At 43.9% G+C, this 20,026-nt stretch overlaps 1 protein-coding gene across 5 annotated transcripts in view; it reads right to left on the minus strand.

Moving 5' to 3' along the window:
• Positions 1-20,026, minus strand: part of Stat92E (Signal transducer and transcription activator Stat92E) — a 194,108-nt gene that overhangs the window by 10,732 nt on the left and 163,350 nt on the right. For 3 of the 5 annotated variants that reach the window (XM_075692518.1, XM_075692520.1, XM_075692517.1), the window contains exon 19: positions 19,313-19,474. The exons of 1 other annotated variant lie outside the window; for it this stretch is intronic. In XM_075692518.1, the coding sequence (XP_075548633.1) occupies positions 19,342-19,474 (133 nt within the window). In that variant the 3' untranslated portion in view covers positions 19,313-19,341. Of the gene's footprint in view, positions 1-564; positions 2,434-19,312; positions 19,475-20,026 lie in introns of those variants that run through there. One more of the 5 variants, XM_075692519.1, reaches the window with a different exon arrangement.

Raw genomic sequence — 20,026 nt, forward strand, 5'->3', positions numbered from 1 at the left:
TAACCACCAATGCAACAAAAGAACGAAAGAAGATTCCCTCATTAAAGGCCAACTGCAACAGAATTTCACTTTGGATAAATTTTTAAAAATTAATATACATACAGTGTCCCAGCTAACGTTAGCCAGGGTCTAAAAATATGCTGAAGCACTTCAGGAGGGCACGACCAAACACATGTTGTTGGTTATTGTACGCAGCAAGTCACACTACTTTTTTGTAATGTGCTTAAATGCATAATTAGCCAAGATTATTTAACCAACTTTGCAATTATTAACCTTAAGGCAAAACTTTCAATGAGAAAGTTGTAGTGTTCTAAAAAACGCCCAATTCAGGAGCTTCGAATTACATACTTGTTATGTAATAATTTAAAAAAAAATGTAAAAAAAGAGCATGACATGCCCGCTTGCGCACTACGATCGCAATGCTCTCAGACCTGCAGCGTATGAACAAACAGCGCATTTAGACTGATGAGCTGCCGCTTAAAAAGTAACAGGGCAGCGATGGAGGCGCTAGCTATAGAATTTTTTTTCTTCTTTGAGTCAATGCAAAGAAGGCACACTGACAGGTGTTGTGGGTGCGCGGCACAAAGGAGGGTGTGGTAAAGCAGCTTGCCTTTCTCTCTCTCTCTCCATCTTATGAGAATTTTGCTTTTTTTCCTTTCAGCGCACACACCAGTAGCCAGATTTACTTGTTATAACCAATAATGTGGCATGGGAGCATCATTGTAAGCAGTTTATATTACCATAGGACGCACAGAAAAATGACGGCGCACCAGCCGCTAACTGTCATATCTGATATAGTGTTAAAGTTGGCATCATTTAAGTGAGTTCGAATGTATATACTACGTACATTCTATCTTAAACAGATGACTGCATGCAAAAAGCTAGAAATAAGCTGAGAGCACTGCTTTGTTCACAAAATCCAACACAATGTGTGCAAGTATTTGCAAGAAGTACCCACTCATGCCACATAGATTCACTGTGCAGCAGCCAACATTGCTTGAATGTACACCTGATGAAAGCTTCAACTTACAGTTGTACCACACGGTGCACCAGCTCGCAGCCTTGCATTATACAGTAGAACCTCAGTGATACGATCTCGTTGCATACAATTTCCCGGTACCAATATTAACGCCCAACATTCACAGGGGCACACTGCTTCGACTGTGGTCACCAATACGCCCTTTCTAATGCAGTCTTTCACTATGTATCACGATGGCCGAATTCTTCGGTGCTACCTGGCCCTTGCCAGCATTTCAGGCCAGCGAGCAAGCCTGCCTGCATCCTCCTATTACCGACATAACCGGAACTAAAGTTAACCCAGCACCGCCAAGTCCAGCCACCATTGACACCATCACCTGGCCACTGAGTGTCACTATCAGCATGGGGATTTTCAACGCAACTACAAATGCCAGTGCAGTTGCAATACCAGTTGGGGCACGCCACCACTTCGAACATGGTCAAGAATACGCTCTTTCTAACGCACGTTAGTTATTTACTGCTCACCTGCAGTTACCATTCTAGTGACAGTTTTGCAGTGGAGGTGTCATGCCCCCCTTGACCTTCTTGATTCATGGCATCGGTTTTTATATCACCCAGTGTGTGCATATAGTATGAATGCTTATGTTACCGCCTTCCTGTTGATGCTATAGGGAGACATTGACTTTAACCACGGACCCATGCTTGAGTCTATTGCCAGTGCGCTGTCACGTCTGGAAACAAGTCAAAATACTATGTTGATCGAGCTCAACCTCATTCGTTCAGCTCCGTCTAATACAGAGGACCTTGTTAGCCGCCTTTCTTGCCGTGTTGATGTGCTGGAGAAAATTGCTGAGGCTAACGGGAAGCGAAAACCTGCTTCTCATGCTGAGACTAATAACGCCATTTCCAAACTTTTATGCGAAATTAAAGCACTAACAGAAAAATGTGACAACACCAAGAGCCACCTCCGTCAATGCAACCTGCTGTTTTTTGGGGTACAAGACGTGAAAGGTGAAACGTGGGCTCAGTCCAAGTCGCACATACTTTCTTTTTGCAAGGAAAAGCTTGATGTTCCGCTCGAACCCAACACTATTAAATGAGCGCATAAGCTTGTCGGCTTCTACAGTGGTAAAAATCGTCCCATAATTGTTAAGCTTGCGCATTTTATAGATACATAGAAAATTCTAGTTGCAGGAGCGAAACGGGAGGACTACTCTGCACGTGTGCGACAGGCAAGAAGCAAACTTTACTTGTATGCCCAACAGAAAAAGTTCCCTTCACAATCCGGTTTGAGAGGCTCCTTATCAATAATAAGCAGTTTATCTAAAATGCCAACACTGACTCAGTCACTGAAGTGAAGGCAAAGCTATTACTACCTGTCCTTGCACCAGCACGCTCTCTGCCTTCCTTGTCAATGCCCACCCAGGTCACTTCACCACATCATCACAGCATGTCCTGCATGATAAAAATGCCCAGAGCTAGCTGCCTAAAAAAGACGCTGAAGACTTCCTCAAGGACAGCAGCACTGACATAGCCGTGATAACTGAATCATGGCTTACTCCACAAATAGCCGATGATAAACTTTTGCATGATAAACCACTTTTTACCACATAAAGGCTTGACAGGAGAGGGCGCAGCGGTGGTGGTGTTTTGCTCTTCATAATATCTAACTTGCCTGCTTATCTATACAAATTGAATTCTAACCACGAAATTATTTGCATTAAACTGTCCATTGCTTCAAGAACACATACTAGTAGCCATTTACCGCGCACCTGAATCCAATCCCGCTTTCCTTGATGAGCTGCACTCTGTGTTACTGGAATTGCTCTCCTGCTTTTCAAGTGCCGAATATGTTCTTTGCAGTGACTTCACCCTCCCTGATATTGACTGGGACAATATAAATGCAGCATCACAGCAGTCTAAAGATTTTATTGATCTCATGCAGCTGTTTCATTTTAACCCGTCTGTTAACAAACCAACTCGTAGTAACATGATCAGAAGAGGATCAAAAATAAAAAATTGTCTTCACCACGCACCCAAAACATCACCCTTGATAAATAAATGGAAACGATATTTCGCATGTCCACACAAATATACTAAACTCGTAAAAAGCTCCGTAATAATTTTTTTCATGAGGACATGCTACACCTTATGCGTGTTAGCCCCCAAAATTTTTGGAATATTCTAAACCCAATAAATCACTCTTCTAATATTTTTAACCAATCCTGATGGATCACATGTTCCTCATGAGGAACGCTCAGATGTAATGAATGCGCACTTGACGTCAGCTTTTACTCGCGAGCCAAATCATGGTGCACCTGTAGTACTGAGACGGGGATTTACCCAGATGCCTCCTGTCAACTGTTACTTCCACTGGTATATTTAATATAATTGACAAACTTAATATACCATGTGCTCCTGGACATGACAATATTCCTGCCAAAACTCTAAAGGCTACTAATCCCATTTCTAGTCGCACCCTACAGGTAACATTTATGCACTATATCTCTAAAGTTCCAATGGACTGGATCACTGTGAAAGTTGTATCAGTATTCAAGACCGGAGATCAGTGCAACTCTTCTATTGCCCCCTTTCACCAACTAGCACAGCCTGCAAGCTTCTGGAGCACACCATATATTCACACACAGCGCAACACGTCAATGGTAACTCATTTTTTTATCCAAAGCAAAGTGGCTTTCGTCCTGTATTATCTTGTGAAACGCAACTTTCTGAATTTACTACCAACCTTCATCTTAGCTTAAATTCTTTGTTTCAGGCTGATGTCATTTACATTGATTTCTTGAAAGCATTTGATCACATCGCTCACAAATGACTTATCGATAAACTTGCGGCACTCAGTCTCAACCCGTTAATCTCATTGTGGATAAAGTGCTTCTTAACAGACCAAGTGCAGCTTACTGTCATAGGAGGTCAGCATTGTTTAACAACAAAAGTAACATTGTGTGTCCCCCAAGGCTCGATTCTTGGCCCACTGCTTTTCTTAATATTCATCAACGACATACTTAATGGAATTTCATCTACTATCCGTTTATTCGCTGACGACTGCATATTTTAACACCACATTAGTAATCGCCAAGATCACGTACATCTGCAGAATGACGCAAACCTAATTGAAAACTGGTACGCAAAGTGGATGCTGAAGCTTAATGTTTCGAAATGTAAATTTATACATTGTGTAGAAAATTTAACTCCATTTATACATACTCACTGCACTCAACACCAGTGTCACAAGTACAGGAATACCGGTACTTTGGTATTTTAATTAGTACGAAACTAACCTGGACAGAACACATAATAAAGGTTGCAGTAGACGCATCAAGGTTACTGGGTTTCATCACAAGGAATTTATCTTTGTTACCACCCTCTGTTAAGACAACTGGCCTATGAAACATTTGTACACACAAAGCTTGAATATGCTGCGTGTATTTGGAACACCCATCAAATTTACCATATAAACACCATTGAAGAAGTCCAAAACCGTGCAGCACGATTTATATATTCCAATTATGACTACAAGCACAGCATGAGTAAAATAAAGAACTCCCTCAGTCTCTCTTCTCTAGCATACCAATGCTGAATTGCATTACTCTGTTTATTTCACAGGAAATACTCCATATTTCCGCATTTACAGGAACACTCCTTCTCTTGCCGATCCACATTCTCGTCATCTTTTCAATTCATTGAGTATTCAGTGTCTTCACGGTTCGACTAACGACTTTAACAACTCGTTTTTGCCTACTGCTATAACGGAATGGAATAAATTGCCCGAATTGGTCGTCCTCGAACGTGATCATCTAAAATTCTGTGGTTTATTATCCACATGACCTATATAATCTTTGTATTACCTACAGCTCACCTTTCTTTTTGTTTGTTTCAATCATGCTTTGTTTTTTCATTCTGCCTGCCATGTGTATGCTAAGTAATACTCTTTTTCTAGTATGTCTTAGTGATCCCTGTTTTAACCATGTGTATCCCGTTTTTTTTTTTGTATTTTTAACTGCTTTTTTTCCCCGTTGGATGACTTCTCATGTGTATTTCTCCACTTTTTATAACTGACCAATTTTAGTGTATTTTTTATATGTACTTCCCCCACCTTATAAAACCCAGACAGGGGCCTTTAAAGGAATAATAAATGATGATTATGATGACCGAGAACGCAAGAAATGACCCAATACAGTTACGCTTCTTTTTTACCGGTTCATGCACTCCTGGAAAACACTATTTTTCGGCAATAACATTCAATACATTGCCAAAATGCAATCGTATATTATGTTTTCTGGTGCTAGATCTCGTGTAAATGTGAGGCCCGTGCGATTGGCCCATCAGCTCGATGCATGTTGGCATCTCGTGCTGCAACGATTCGCATAGAGTGGTCACGTCAAAAATTCCCACCAAAATTCCCTGCTTGAAAAAGCTGCTGACCGAGCCCGAATTAGAGGAGCATAAGCGCAAGCTTGCCGAAGCCGCAAGAATGATGTGTGTCTTGGACCGCTCATGTCCCACCAACTGGGCATGTGTTGGTATCTCATTCTACAAGAATTTGCACAACGCTTTGCATTACGTAGATGTCAACTACAGTTGAGTCTGTCAAATTTTTTAGTCACTTCGGATAGTACGATTGCCCAGTTAATACGTTTTTTTCTCACGTATTGCTTTTTTTTTTTTTTACCTACATATGAACGAGGTTGCCCTGTAGTGGGCACAATTGCCCTTGACTAAGCACCCTCATCTCGAACTTCTGGGGCTCCTCAGACACACTTTTACAAGCTCTCAATGTTTTTGTGTCATTTCCACATGTAAATTACGACAGTGGAAAAGGCACTTTCTAGTTCAACTGCAAGGATCATTGCTGTAGTGCACATTTTACTGCCTCTTCACTAACGAACGACAGAGTCTTTTCCATACATCTCGCAAAGAGGCTATTCATTTACCTTGTGCTATGAGAAGGCTGGCTAACTTTTTTGCTCTCTGCCCCCCTTCCATGATCAGCATGCTTAGAATTTAAGACACGTCTTCAATGAACATAGCAATGTTCACATTTGTCTTCTGGATCTTACATTAAAATGCATACCCTCTTTTTCCCTCTTACCCTGCTTCATGCTCAGCACATATGACAAGTCATCAGGGGCAAAGTACACCTGTTACAGTTGAGCCAGGATAAACCAAACACTTTTGTTGCGCAAGATATGTTCGCTATATCAGAAGATTGTTATAAAATTTCCTCAAAACTAACGATAAAGAAGTGGATAAGTCGCAGAAGACAAACTTTATTACCAAAAACAGTGTACATGGTGCTTACTGACAGAAATCAGTGAGTTAAGTAAGTTTAAGTGGTGCAATTCATGTAATCACACCCTAAAGTTCATCAGGCTGTTGATGAGGTTGTTGGTGAAGTCCTTAACATTGGGGTGCTCAGTTGGAGGCTTGCTAGTTTCTTGCTCATCCTTTGCTGTGGAGGCCTCAATTTGCATAAGTAGTCATGGCTCTCCAGCAAATGCTTCATCAGAAGCACTCTCTAACACATCTGTGCCATCATTAGAAGCACCAATTGCTATAATGGCAACCCAAAACTTATTTGCAAACTGTCCTAGGAAAAGAAAAAGAAACAGAGATTGCTCCATGCCGTTTAGGAGTATCGACAGTCCCAGAGCAATAAAATCGCAGAGAGAGAGAGAGAGAGAGGGAGGGAGAAATAAAGGTGACACATCTGACATGAGCGATTGCCCATGTAGCCTTCTTCCCTGCCCCAGCTTGTCGAGACACTCCATGTTTCAATCCATTCACTGCAACTGAACTTAGCAGGCTAGCAAGTCATAAGTAGATGGCTTTCGCACAGGCTCCTGGCACAACTCTTTAGGTGTTGAGAAAATACTCATAGCAGCTGAAATTCTAAATGGGATTGTTATAAGTGGTCTCAACTGTAGTCTGTAGTTTCCTGTTGTCACACTATTCGGTGAACAGCCACTTGATTAAGCGTCTAGCCCATCTTCAGCACTCTCAAAGGCATTGCCAAGGATCAACAGTATGCATAGAGCAAGAAAAAAATTACCGACGATTACGTTACTTCCTAATGCGAAGTTTGAGCGCAGCAAATAAGCTGTTTCACCTTTTCGATAGATTGAGGCAAAGAAATCGAGCAACACATGTATGCGCTATCACAGAATTTTTTTTTTTTTTTTTCACACGTATTCCTTTAACAAAGACTCCAATAACAGTTCTTGACAGTCATGAAGGAAGCTTTGTGGTCGGAGAAATAGACTGATATATGTTCGACTTGGTACACCAATGCTTGATTCTCAAAGACGAGATCTATACAAGTGCCTCGCGAGGTTGTCACAGCCGTGGGACGCGTTACGAGCGAGAGGAACGGGATGTTCTCCCGCATAAGTGTTAGGAAATTGCTGTTTGTCTTTATGTCAAGCCGCCACCGATCTGGCTCTCTGATTGCCACCGCACAGGGCGAACGGCAGCGGCAATTTCGGCTCGGGCGGTGCACATATACAGATCCGCCGCCACCGATCTGGCTCTCTGATTGCCACCGCACAGGGGTTGCATTGGAGGAGGAGCGAAGAAAGGAATTAAGTTCGAGCCGGCGCTTTGACAACCGGAGACTCGCAGGAAGAGGGGGGAGGGGGGCGGCGTGTACACCCAGCGGCAAACGATGGGGGCAGAAGCGCGCGCAGCAAGCGGACAACACGATAAAGGGAGGAGGGAAGAGATAGCAGCGACTGACTGATGCCGCTGACGCCGATAGTGAGTCAACCCCAGCTGCGGAGTTGGTTTCAGGGACGAATAACCGGCGCGTCGGCAACTGAAGAGCACCCTATCCGCCACACAAGAACAGGGGGGGGGGGGGACCCTTTCCTCCTCTTTCTGCATGGCGGCGACGGTGTTCTATGCAGTCACGTTATCTTGACTCTCTAGCGGCGTCAGCGGCATCCAGCGGTATCAGTCGGTCGCTGCTAGCGCTGGGGGGATGAAAGGGGGGCGGAGCTGGTTACGAGGCCGACGACGACGACGACGCGAAACCCAGGAACGGACGCCAAAGAGCTGCGCTCTAAAATGAGAGTTCTGTATGCATCTGACTTGACACTCCACTGGACATCCTCTATGGAGTCCTAATATTCCGAATCAAATCAAAGTGGTATTTCTTGTAAATCATTGATGGTGTTCTACACAGAGGGTGTTTTTGATCCGCTTATAACAACTGCTATGCGCCTAGGATTTCTGCTGTCCAGAGGCCAAAATGCATGAGGATGTATCATGCATCTCCACCAGTTTGACACCGAGGAAAACAGCGAGTTTTTTGCCAGAACAAGAACACGAAAGTGCCTGAACACCTTTGTTGTCATTTCTTCAGACGTGCTTTCAATGGCATTACTTAAAGCACAGCTTTCTTTGCCTAATACACCAGGCCTTAGTATATGTAAGTACAGTAGGGCCTCAGTAAATGGGAATAGTCCAAACAAAATTGCCATGAAACAGCCTCTAGATAAATCGGTTTTGTATTTGGCTAATGCAAAAAAACTTTAAGAACGAAAACTTTCGCAACTCTTTATAAATGGGACCACAGAAGCAAGCTCTAAAGGATTTTTTCGGAAAGAGGCAGGATCTTAAATATATATTTTGCAACAACTGTCTCACATCCAGAAAGCCATCCTAAAAAATCAGTGTTGGAAAAGTTCCTGCCTCCTGCTAACAATGGCCTCGAATATCTGGCAGATGCCGTACATAGTTACTTCCTTGTCAGCATTTCTAACCTTTGCTTCCTTGTAACACTTGCACACGACCACACATACTAGACTGTAACCACAAGCCAGAGACTTGTCAGTCAACCACTTCTTGAATTTCCAGTCTGCTGAGGTATGCATTGTTTATTTATTTATTTCCCAATGCTACAGGCCAGGTTGGCCCAAGCAGGAGTGGAATATGATACATAAAAAAATGTGAGTACCAGGAATACAGAATTAATAAAATAATAAAAAATATGGGTATTCACAATAACAAATGAGCAGGGTTATATTGCTGCACGTGTAAAAATATAAATTCAAATAAAAAAGCAGGCTAACGTAACAACATATGTTGAAGTGCCTTGCGAAAACCAGTGGCCTCAAAAATAGTTTTAGGAAGGATGTTCAAGTCGGAAACTGTTAGCGGGAAAAAGTTGTTTAAATGCATTTGTTTTTACAAACATTAGTTTTACAAACATTAGATCAGAGCATGACCATGTGTATGTCAAGTTGTTCAGGTATATACAAGGTTGAAAAAATGAAGGTATGAAAAAGTCTACCTTTTAAAATATTATGGAATTCCACTATGCGAGCATATTTTCTGCACATTTGTAATGTTAGAATGGGATTATCATGCATAAGCTTAGTATGGGAGTAATTCCTTTTATATTTCCCATAAATAAATCTGGCAGTTTTCCTTTGTAACATCTCTAGCTTTTATATGTCCTTGTTTAGTTCATGGATCCCAAATCACGGACACATATTCTCTTTTAGACCTGATGAATGTCTATTGCACACCAATAATCTGAGCTTTGTTGGATCTTTTCTTAACTTTGTCCTTAAAGAACACAACACAACTTCCTAAAGGCTGACGCACAAATGTCAGAAACATGAGGTAACCAAAATAATTTTGAAGTGAGTGTAACATCTAAATATTTATGTTCAGTTACCTGTACTATTTCTTGAGTCTATAGGCATAAATAACTGGCTGTTTGTTGCATGCGATTCTTAGACAGATTGTTTAACATTAACTTCCTTTGTTCAACACTAATGCTTAACTTTCTACAACTGGTACTGTAAAACAGCATGGTTACTTTTGCACAATATTTCTTCATACAGTGAAACCTCAATATAACGAACTTCCAATACAACAAAATTCTCGATGTAATGAAGTATTTAACTTTTCTTAACCTCTTGTCCATAGAGCATCGTTTATTAGGGACCTCAATATAACGAAGTGTGCTTGTATGCTATTTCATTATAACAAAATTTCACTGCCGTCACAAACTAATACCCAGACAATAAATGGAAACTTCCACGGATGCAGATGGTCTAAGGATTGAATTGCAAGCGGCTGTTTGTAAATCTCAAATCGCGCTCCACTCCACAAGAGCAACCTCCGGAGATATAAAATGTCCAACTGCAAAAAGATCCTATCGTGCCCCGTGCACTGTGTGCTTTACGTGCAAGTGAAAGCGTGCGAGGGTGAGACACAATGGCTTCACGAGTGCCACCTTCCCACGCGAGCAAAGGGAAAGAGGGCAGAAGTTCCAGCTCGCGGTAACGCAATCAAGCGCGTGCGAGAGAGGGCAGAGTGGGGACAAGTTCGCTAGTCTATCTTGGCTAGTTGGCTAGACTAGCCTAGCTAGTCTATCCAGATTAAGAGACTTGCACCTTCTTACAACCGTGCTATTAAAGGGGTGGAGACACCAAAATTTTTGTTCATGCGTTCGTTGATTCAAACGTTGAGTCATGCTTCAGGGAGCATGATACACACAGCGGGATTCATATATATCCGATAAATAATTGAATAATAGCATTATTATACCGAGCGATTTCAGTTTCCGGGCTCCGGGGGGGGGGGGGGGGGGGGGTGCTATGACGTCACAGAGGATGAAACGCAACATGGCTTGGTCACGTGGGCCACAAAAAATAGTGACGTAAAACTATGCTGCGTCGTCTGCTCGCGCATACGCATGCTCTGCCAGCAGAGGTCGACAACTGGCGATTCGAAGTGCATGTCGCGATTATTATAATTAGAGCGACAACAACGGTAAGAAAATATTGCGGCTTGTGAGAGTCGGTGATTCATTCCGAAGCGCCGTAAGCTTTAGCTTTGAAGTGAACCGGAAAAGGCCTAGCGACGATATCGGCGGCGCCGAACGATCAGAGGCGGTGAAGCTGCCGTCGGTGCCAGAGTGACCACTCCTCGGTCCCTGATTGGCCGCTTCGCCGTACGGCTGCCGCACAAATGGGTCCCGGGCCCGTCCTCTCTACGGCAGGGAAATCTCGCCGTTCGCGAGCAAAACCACCGCCGCACAAGGGCCCGCGAACGGCAAATGGCGTGTGGCGAGTTTCCGTGTCGGTAACGTGGACGGGCCCTCACATTGAGAAAGGCCAAGCGAACGAGAGACCGCTCCGAGCTGCCGAGCTATGCGACTATGCGAGGAGAGAAGCGGACAACACGAACGCCACATATCCCGGTCCCTTTTGGAGTCAGCCGGCTAGTGTTACACTCAAACGTGTAAAGGCCCATCCGCACGGCAAGTTGCCGCACGCAGTTTGCCGTTCACGGGCCGCCGTGCGGCGTTCGTGTTGTACACTTTCTCCTCTTGTGTCCGTGACTGCACGCCTTACCCCTTCTTTGCATTAAGAAAGGATTTCTATATGCCTGTAGCTCGGTCATAGTGGAGGCTATGCTCGGTCGCTCAGCTCAGCAGGCTCCGTAATCGGCATTTCATCGCTACTCATCATATGGCACGTTTTTGTGCTAGTGTGCTATGACGTCAATATTTTCGTTCCTCCTCTGTGACGTAGTAACTGCCGCGCTAGCGATGGGTCTCGACTACGAGAAGGAGTTTTTAATGACTTTTTGGAGCTGAATTAAAAATTATTTTGAAATGTCTGCAGCGTCCAATACTTCGTTCTGGGTGTCCTTGCATACGGAAGCAGCCTACAACATGCTTTTTATAGCCTCAAAATTTGGTGTCCCAACCCCTTTAACTCTGGTTTCAGAGTTTTTAATAGGTTTAAAATTCTTCTTCAGCGCCTCAGAGGCTTTAGTACCAAACATGCCCTTCGGGAGCACAACAAATTCTCCTCTTTGTCTGCTTCTAAAAGTGCAAGCTCGTTGTCTTTACAATACGTTGAAGTCCTATGTATTGCGGGTACTGTTCGATTGGAAGCCGGTTTCGAGACACTCCTGCTAAGAGCACCAAGCCAGAGAACATGAACAAAAGTTAACGAAAAATGAATTGGCGCACTTGCCTACGCACTGCAATGCCTGCCCCTGTGCACCACTTTTTAAGGAGATAAAGATTCTGGGGAGAAGCCAGGACCAGATTGCACGCGAACTGATGGAGGCATATCACATAAAAAAGAAAGGCCAAGACTGTGTTAGTGACACTTCCATTAGGTTGTTTCAATCGGAAATAGATTTTTCTTTATAATTGGTTGCCCCGCTAGGCTGATGAGTGTTCTTGTTTGCTACGTTCTGCGCATGTTCTATTTGCCTACACATATAAGTATGCCCACGGGTTGCCGTGAATAAACCAGTTGAAAGTTAAGTTTTTCTGTTCTTTTCTGCTGTCCCCGTCTTTATTTGCGGTCAATATGATATGAAGTATATATCAGTCACGGAAGCGTGACGGTAGACGAAACGCGACTATTATCAGAAATTATGAAAACCTGAGACAAACCGGCAGCTTCTGGAAAGAGCGGCGGAGGATTCTATCTTTGAGTCCTAGTCTACGCACAGATGTTTTAGCACTTATAGCCTCAAACCCTTATGCTAGCATACGGGCTGTCGCCACCCAGGTACCAATTTTCAAGTCATCAGTTTGGAGAATTCTAAATGACTCGGCCTTTAACTACCTTGTACCACCTTAACCAGCACCAATGCTTGGAAGATAGGGACCTGTAGAATCGCCTAGATTTCTCGAACTGGGTCCTTCCAAAAGCCGATGACTCATCGGACCTTTAGAGCAACATCATGTGCACATATGAAACCAATTTTTGCCACGCTATTGCACACAATATGCACACTATTGAAGTGACTCCAATCCACACTGGGTACAGCGCACTCGGCACCAGTACCAGTAGTCGTACAGTGTGGTTCAGAATTTACGCCAGTGCTATAATCGGTCCTATATTTCTCAATCATACACTGACTGCACAGCATTGCTTGGGTGAAATCCTTGAAGGAGTGGTGGATGAGTTTCTCAGCGAAGTCCCGCAGTCAAGATGGAATAATTCACTGCGAAGCCCCGACTACGGAGGCCAAATCTGGGCCATCCAGAGAGTCCACGATGCGGCGGCCAGGCTCAGCCTGCCCGTCCCAACGTGGGAATGGCCCGCTGCGCGATAATCGCGTACCTCAGGACTCTCAATAAGTTTTCCATCCATCCATCCATCCTGCTGTCACATCTTCTGTGGCATCAGCAAGATGGGGCGCCAGCATACAGCAGCAACCAAGCACGAAACTGGCTGGGTGCGACTTTTCATGTGCAATAGATTTTAAGGCACGGGTCTGTAAATGGGCTGGCTAGGTCACCTGACCTCTCTCTACTTGATTCCTTTCTTTGGGGTTATGTGAAAGAGCGTGTTTACATGATCGAGACGGATGTTTGATGACCTCAAGGCAAAGGTAACAGATGTCTGCAGTATAATTCCAGCATTGGTCACCAAGAAAGCTACAGAAGCTGCTATAAAGCGGACCCAGGGCTGCGTAGCGACAGAAGGCAGTAGCACGTCCTTTAGGCAGCAGCTGGTGTTCAACGGTGCTTACCAATTCATAAATAAGGGCACCCTGAAATCTGATAGTTTTATTGAGTAAGTATTTATATTCTTACCCTCCATCCCAACCGTCCCTCCATCTGTCCCATAAGACGATCGCTTTCAACATATCGCCCGCAGCAGCGGGCGATATGTTGAATCGCTTTCAAGCGATTTTTTTATGTCGATCGCTTTCAAGATACGCGCCGTGCCGCCGCACCAGACATCAGCTGCAACTGGAGCACGGTTGATCATGGTTTGTAATGGTTTAGTGTACCCAATAAATGTTGCATATATTTCCTTCATTTGCTACATCTCTCTTGTCATTTCATCCCACGTCCACATCCGCTGTGGGCTACCTATAACACCAGTGAATGTTGCTTCTGTTCGCCTCTCCTACGTCGTCTCGTGCAGGTGTTGCAACTGTGCTTCTCCGTTTCATAGCTCTTTCGCAGTCGTTCTCGCAATTACACGAAACACACCAGCATGCTACCATGAAACACCACGTCAATACTACGAAATGCTTACGCATCATTCAGATAAATCCCAGAGAAGATATATATATATACATTTTTTTTTTCCTCGTGCAGACTTCCCTATTGCCAATTCGGCTCATTTAGAAGTATATTTACTGTCTTGAACACCTTGGTTTTGCCTTTTCTCTACACGTGAGTCACTTCCCAGTCTGTTATTTCACTTTTATTTTTGCCACGAACCTGCCTTTGCAGCATGTATACACTTCAATGAAAAATAAAACTGTCATTTTAATTTGGTTCCCATCCGAAGCAAGTTTCTGGCATGAAATATAGCTGCGTGCACAATCTTTCAATGCTGTGCAAGCAGGGGCGGGATTTTGTAACATTCTATGCCTATTCCATTGCGTTTCGCATCTCGTGCGTGGTCAGAGCGGCGCTACGGCCGCATTATTAAGGGACTTTTATTATCAATGTGATCAGTTGGCCTTGAGAGACGTATAATAAGTTTGACATAGAAATGAGAGGAAGGAATAGCTGTGAAGGCACAAGAGCTGCTATTGGTGCCACTTCTGTACGATTGTCAAGGTGATGCGCCGTCTCTTCGGGTTTGCGGCAGGTAAGGTAGTTGCTTTCAATCATCCTACTTGAGGGCACTGCTCTAGAATGCGGGTGGGAGCAGTCAAGTGGTATTTTTCATTTTTCATGCAGTTTCTTTACCAGCCGGAAAAAATTGTATGCAATTAGTATGTCGGTCAAAACACCGCAGTTAGATGTGACTTGGGGGTGACTACAAATGCCTCATTAACACTTTGAAGATTAGGACACACTCCTAAAACGCTTGCACCCTTTAGGGTGTATATTTGTCCCACAACAATAATCGTCATCTGCCTTGCTTACATTTCATTTCTTAAAAACTCAGCACTCACTACTTTCCTATCGAGGATGCTGCGTCAGGGTGATGACGTGCAAGCAGTTCGTGACTGGGAAGTACCGGGCTCGCAGCGTTAAAGAAAGGAAACATGGGCAAGACAGATGACGATTATTGTTGTGGGGCAAGATAAGCCCCAAAGGGTGTAGTTTTTTTTAAGAGTGCAGTACTTCTCGAGTTAGATACTCAATTGCAATTGCCGAATTAAATCTCAGTAACGAAAGAAATACTGGCGGCTACTCCCTTGTACTGGAAACAATATGCACTAGGTTTTCTTCGAGTAATGTAACTGCTCTTTACTTTAAGTCTTGGTGCATGATAGTTGGGGCACCCTGTATAGTTCATTCAGTAACCGAAATAAGGTCAAGCCAGATTCACTCGAAATCAGAATAAACAGCAGTCATGCGCAGCAATGCTTACACTCGGAACTCGCAGAAAAGAGAGAGAGAGAGAGAGGCTGCAATTTCAAGTGCAACTGTTATTAAATGTTATATATATATATATGCAGACATACATACATACATACATACATACATACATACATACATACATACATACATACATACATACATACATCTCCCCCAATTGGGGGGGGGGGAGTGATAAAGTGGGTGCCTATGGGCACACACTTTATCATCATTGCAATTCCTCTTTGTAAGTCTTACTAGTCATTAAATTGTACTTTGCTCCTGCGTATTTCCAGCTGTGATGAGAAAAAAATGTGTTCGATACACATAATATGTACTTGTGGTACTGCTACGTCCATATTTTACTATTTCTGCACACATTCCAATAGTGGTTGGGAAAAGAGTTCTTGCCAGTGTCTGTAAAGGTATAATAATGTTCTACTGACTTCCTATTCTAATGTATAGTGCTTGAATTTGTTAGATAAAGTTTATTTTGTACTTTATGACAGCTGTGCTCTACCCATATAAATCGACTTTGTGTGTCCCCTAGCTGAATTGCATTTTTTTTTAAGTGACATCGAAAGTAAGGTACACAGCGCCCCTCATAGATTTGGCAACGCATGCATTCGTGCCTACATTCACAGAAACTTGCGTGTACGTCTCCAGATTGCATGAATCTTGCCAGCGAATCCCTGTTTTAAATACTGTGCAGTTCAACTCTTTTCGATACTAATACCACCTGGATTATTGCCAGCGCCATAGTCCAGGTGGCAATTAAAACTATAAACTTTAATTCACCTCTTCCGTTATGGGCCAGCAGGTCATTCTGTTTGTTCCCACTCAAAGGCGAATTGCAATCACAACTTCCGTTTCTTCGCAGGAGGAAAATGCAAGGTTTCAAGTTTTCTCCAGAGTCCAGTGTGCCTCCAAGCAGCAGCATTTGCTAACTCAGTGACGAGCTGCTTTCGAGTAAATTGAAAAAAAGAAAGAGCTGGCGAGAACATGTTTATTTTATGAATCAAGCTTAGCAAAGGCATCCCTATTTGAATGCCTTGAGCTCGGGCCACCTCTCGGACACATGATAGTGAAAAGCCGAACCTGATTCTCAATGTTGGAGCTGTCATTACTTTGCACGACTTATATAAAAAATACCTCGGGTACTGCGAGGCATAAACTAAAGTTAACTCAGAACGTGGCTCAGTAAATAGCAATAACGTCACGAGTAAACCTGAAAAAAATTTTTTGGTTCATTGTAACAATAAGTGGTGCCCAAATCTACGTCTTGGTGGCAGCTTTCACTAGAATTTTTTACGCCGATCTTGAGGCCGGTGTTGTGCTGGCTGCATGCAGCAGAAGTAATTTTGCAGCTGGAAACATGCACTGAGATTATGACACCATTTGCGCCATCTAAAAGACACCTGCAGAACATCACCAAACGTTTAGGCTATGCTTTTGGTTACTTTTTGCTCATGAAAAATTTTGGACTGGCTATTTTTGGGCTACATTTTCAGATCATTTGGCTATCTTTTGTTGGGGCCATCTGGCAACTCTGGCTGTGGCTGCGCATACCTGTAAGCGCGGCTGAGCAAATATGCAGCTGCGCACCCTACTTTAGAGGTAATCTGCCACCTGTGCATGCCGAGATGGCATGGCATCATGTAAGCTAGCTTCCCACGCATTTACTGTTGGAGGTTGCGTAATCTTGAGTCTCGGCGACCCGTTGGAGCGAGAGGCCGACGAAGCATTCACTCTCCGCTGCCGACGCTTTTTATGATAGCATCGTCCCAGTGCGGGCGACGCTATCAGCCGTTTGGGCGTTGAGTTGCGCGCGGAAGTGCGACTGGCTTCGCTTAATTTGTACCGCCGTTGTGAAGATATCGTTGGTGTGGCATGAAACCGTACCATTCGTCACAGACTCCCAAATTCATCAAAAGGAATTGTTTTCTCATTCAAGTTTGCTTTTCTTCAATTGTTTTATAATTTTAAAAATTCTGCGGTCACTTTCCGCATAAGAAAAATCGATCAGCGACTGTATTTACTTGCATAAAAGGCCGAATTTCAATACAACGAAATTTTGATATAACAAAGCAAATTGCCAATTTTGCCGACTTCCTTTAGACAGAGGTTTAACTGCATATAATAGTCATCCACAAAGAAGTTTTATACACACAGAGTCATAGACTAATTGAATTAAGTCATTTACATACATTAATACACTAAAAACAGAAAAGGACCAGTACACTGCCCTGCAGCCCACCAGAAAAGACAGGAATAATATAGAAAGCCTGATCATCCACTACTACAGCACTTGGCAACAGTGATACTTGGCTCCTGACAGCGGTAATTCTGCATTTGCCTGTACATTTTGTCTGTACTTTTCCCATCTGCCTACCGACTTTTTCTCGCTTCGACTAGGGTGGCTCACTAGGAGCACAGAGCTTTGAACTGGGCTGCTTGCAGTCAGCTTCTAGCTTCCACAGTCCTGCTCACCGCTAGGCAGCCATTTGCTGTGCAACCATTCTTGCCTGTTGCACCTGCTTGGCTTGCATAGCCATAGGACAATTCTGCATGGGCCGACAAGCCTAGCCCGCATTCTCAATTCAGACCCTTGCAAGAAGAGAGTACGCAGGGAAGCTGGATGTTGGACTTGGATTAAAGTAATTCCTAAGCACGACTCAGGGCTCACTCTGTGCTAAAAGGGAAGTGGACGTGCCCCTGTGCAGTTGTGTGTATGCTTTTAATCTTCATTTTGGCTAATAAACCTATGGTACCCATGTCACTGAGCAAATGAAGACGTTCACTGAGGAACTGTGACTACGCATTTATTGTTAAGGGACAAGTAATGTCGTCCAGCTGCTTGTCACTGGCTGCTGCAAATTATGTGCTACAATGAACCGACTAAATGATTGATTTGCTCAAACCAATCCAGTAACTGTAGGACATGTCATCATGGAGGGCTCAGATTTATTCTGGTTATTCAAAGTTCTTTAGCGTGCACCCATACATGAGCGTTTTTGCTTTCTGGCCGTTATAAAGCAGCAGCTGTCGAAGGGGTTGCACACACAGCCTCAAACACCATAACTACTATGTAATAAAGAGAAAATCAGACACCCACCCGTTCGTCCTAGTCCCGGACCAGGACAAATTTTTCTTCAACTGCGACGCTTTTCTTTTGAGGAACCGGTATGTGTTTCCTTTGTAGCAATTGCTACGAATGGGCGGATGTCCGATTTTCTCTTTATTACTTACTTCTGACCTTGCGGGTTTCCGCAAAACTATTACGCCAAAACCATAACTACTGACCCACCACAGCCACTGATCCACCATTGCAGGTTTAGAGGCAAATGAACGTGCACGGTTGTGCATATAAAACTTCAGATTTCATTTTGGCCTCACAGCTGTACAGGTGCATCGCTTTGCCATGAGCAAGACTGAGTGATGACACTACATTCATAGAGCACATGTGCAGGTCAGGATTTAGCTACGTATTTGCGATTTTCAGTACACATCGCTACCTGCTATGGAAACGAAAAATGTGTGTTTGGACTAATTATCACCGCATCCCTCTCATTTATTGCAACATAAAACACAACAGTCTACTGCACCTGCTGTCCAGTGAGGGCATCCAGAGTTCCTCTGAGACGGGTGTAATTTGATTGGCCAAGCAGATCAAGAACACGAAGCGCACCAAAGAAAGGGCACCCAGAAAAAGTGAGGAAAGGAATGAAAGGATGAAGGGTGCAAGGATGGGGTTGGAAAAGTGTGTGCAGATGTAAGCAAGTGGTGGTGGAGGCACGCGTTCATTACAGGGTGAAGCAAAACCATCAAACTAAAGTGGGAGTGCAATACGCACTACTGCTGCTGCAAACGACGTGCCCTAATGCACTACAACAAAACAAAAGGAAGAGAGCTAGTGGCTAATTGAAAGAGCAGGGTTCACGGCAGCGCAGGTACAGTGCTCATCACACAAGCAAATGAAGAGGTCTCTCCTGAGCTCACCTGACAGAGAAGCTGAAGGGAAAGGGAGCTCAGTTAGCTTTGGTAGTGTACGTCACGAGCTCGCTAACGTTGATACTTGAAAAATCAACAGGGATATCCAACTCTGCAAGGTCCATGTCACACAGGTTGTAGTCGAGGTCAGGCGCTGCCGACAGCCCCGCCCTGGCAAAAAGAACCAAAAAGAACAGGCGTTAGGCGGGTGGGTGGGATTCAATTGCCGCACCCTCGACAGCACCTGACCTCCTTTTCTTTGCCTCTAACATGTAGTCCCCACTTTAAATTTAGGTTATTTTAGGTATAATGCGTATTGCAACTGCACAAATTCGGCTTTCAACCAAACTATACGATTATCAAGGTTGCACGTTCAGTCACCACAACATGGCTAGTTTTAAATTTTAAAGGAAGGGGGGGGGGGGGGAAGACCTACCATGACAGTAGCTGGCAACAACTAACACTTGCTTGCTCTGCAACGCACACATAGAAGGAGTTTTGGATAAAAGAGGGTAATAGGTGAAGCAAGAAGAGAACACAGAGAAGAGAAATAGTTTGTTCCATTTTACTCTGACCTGCTTCGTGTCAAGGGAGGCGAACCAGCACTCTGCGCAGAGGGAGAATAAGGATGCTGCAGGCAACACTGAAGCCACGGCGGGCACTTGCCACCCATGTTTGCCAATGGTGCAACTACTGCCAAGAAGCTTAGCGCTGACATTAGGT

The sequence above is a fragment of the Dermacentor variabilis genome, chromosome 5, assembly GCF_050947875.1.
Source record: "Dermacentor variabilis isolate Ectoservices chromosome 5, ASM5094787v1, whole genome shotgun sequence".
Taxonomy (NCBI): Eukaryota; Metazoa; Arthropoda; class Arachnida; order Ixodida; family Ixodidae; genus Dermacentor; species Dermacentor variabilis.